The 1,870-nt window shown below is 56.3% G+C and overlaps 1 protein-coding gene across 1 annotated transcript; it reads right to left on the bottom strand.

Annotated features, from left to right (window-relative positions):
• Positions 1-191: 191 nt before the first annotated feature.
• Positions 192-1,334, bottom strand: LOC106727510 (CMRF35-like molecule 6). Its single transcript, XM_014546261.1, has 2 exons — positions 956-1,334; positions 192-407 (listed from the first exon to the last, which is right to left on the bottom strand). The coding sequence occupies exons 1-2, from the start codon at positions 1,266-1,268 to the stop codon at positions 388-390; spliced, it is 333 nt and encodes a 110-aa protein (XP_014401747.1). The 5' UTR covers positions 1,269-1,334; the 3' UTR covers positions 192-387.
• Positions 1,335-1,870: the final 536 nt, after the last annotated feature.

Below are 1,870 nucleotides of genomic sequence, written 5' to 3'. Positions count from 1 at the left end.
GAAGGCCCACAAAATCATCAACTTAAACATTAGCCTGTTCTGTTTGGCCAAGCGTTTCATTCACTCACCCCTAATGCCTTGGCAGGGCCAGACCCAATGATTTCCTGGGCCTTATACAGCCCTCGGGCCGGACGTTCCCCACCCCTGATCTAGAGAGACACACACCAGGTGGACCCCATAGACCATGGCCTGACACAAAGGCACGGGGACAAACCCCTCCTCTTCCCTCAGCCAGAGGTTCTGGGGTTTCCAGTTTCTCCCTCTTAAATAGCAAGACACAAAGGCCAGTGAGGGAACATCCCATGTGAGAGGGAGAAACCCAGAACTACAAGGAGGAAGTGAGCAGCCAGAGCCACCGTCAGCAGGAAGGTGATCTTCACTGGGCTCTCAGGCAACAACACAGTGACCTGGTGGAGAGAATTGTGCAGAGAGCAGGCAGGGAGCTGGGGCCATAGCACCTGAGCACCACGTGATCATCTTTCCTCTCCTTCCTGAGGGAGGTTTTTTCAGGGGCTCCTCTGGGTTCCCTCCTCTGGCTACAAGGCATCAGAGAAAAACGGGGAGGGACAGGGTCAGCCTGAAGGGAAGGGAGGCCCCAGAACATCACAGGGGCCCCACACAGGGACCTGGGGCTCCTCTGGGCCTGTCTCATGGCAGCTGCAGGCCCCCAGGACCACGGCTGTGAGGGTGATGCCTCAGGAGCCATCCAGGCCTGAGACTCAGTCAGGGCCTGGGCTCCGAAGGGGTCAGGAACAGACTGCGTGCATACGTGCGTGCGTGCGTGTGTGTGTGGAGGACACACCTGTGCCCAGATAACACCCACACACGCTGTGTCCTGATCACTGACCCCCACTTCACCCAGCTCTTCAATTCCATGTCTGTCCTGACCAGCGGGTGACCAGGTACAGGTCAGGCAGCCTGGAGCTGGGGCGAGGGGAGGGTGTGTGTGACTCACCTGGGGACACAGACACCTCAACCGGGAAGGTGAGGTCTATCAGTCCTTCTGTCCATGGTCTATGGATCCCACACCTGTATGTGCCTTCATCGCTCTCTGTGAGGCTCTCCAAGGTCACTGTGAAGGTGAGGGTTGCTGGATGGTCCCTGATGGACACACGGCCGCTCCTCACTTCTCTCTCTGACTTTGTGGTCTCCACAATCTTCGTCCTCAGCGATGCCAAACATGGGCTTTTACACCAGTATTTGTTATTTTCCTTGAACTCCTTCTCGTACTGACACTGCACGCTCAGCGATCCCCCCACGGTGCCCATCACGTGCTCGGGGCCACTCAGAGACAAACATCCTGGAAGACACAGCCCGTCCTGGATTCTTACCAGATGGGCCAGGGGCAGAGGCACCCTGGGGTGCAGGTCCCACAAGAGCCCTCAGGGTCTGGAGGCCATGCCTTTCCTCAGACCAGGCGAGGGGACCAGGGGCGATAGCTCCCTCCTCTCAGTGGTGACACAGGGAGAGGGTGTGCATGGAGACAAGAAGGGCCACGATGGGAATAAAGGAGTGTGTGTACATGTGTGTGTATGTGATGCACCAAGACCACATCTCTGATGTATTTTTAATCACTTAAGAATATTTTTCCATTGCTTTTTAGAGAAAGTGGAAGAGAGTTAGGGAGGCAGAGGAAGAGAGAGACATATTGATTGGTTGCCTCCTGCATGAGCCCAGGTACATGCCTTTGACCCAGAATTGAACCTGTGTCAGGCCGACGCTCTAACCACTGAATCCTCAGCCAGGGCCCACTTTCCTGGTTATGACAATAAGGTGCTGAGCACAGGCCCTGCCTCCCCAGCACAGCTCTGTGGGCGCAGTGGGTGAGACTCGCCTGCTTTGTGCACTGAATCCTTGTGGTTGCTGCTGA

Source organism: Myotis brandtii, unplaced genomic scaffold (assembly GCF_000412655.1).
Source record: "Myotis brandtii unplaced genomic scaffold, ASM41265v1 scaffold43986, whole genome shotgun sequence".
NCBI lineage: Eukaryota > Metazoa > Chordata > Mammalia > Chiroptera > Vespertilionidae > Myotis > Myotis brandtii.
Note: the sequence above shows the minus strand (reverse complement) of the source record. Positions and strands in the feature narration are given on the sequence as shown.

Bases quoted from the DNA above. Each gene is read 5' to 3' on its own strand.
- LOC106727510 (XM_014546261.1), bottom strand. From the start codon at position 1,268: ATGGGCACCGTGGGGGGATCGCTGAGCGTGCAGTGTCAGTACGAGAAG. The intron at 408-955 runs GTGAGTCACACA...TCTCTCCACCAG, and splicing joins TGAGGTGTCTGTGTCCCCAG to GTCACTGTGTTGTTGCCTGA.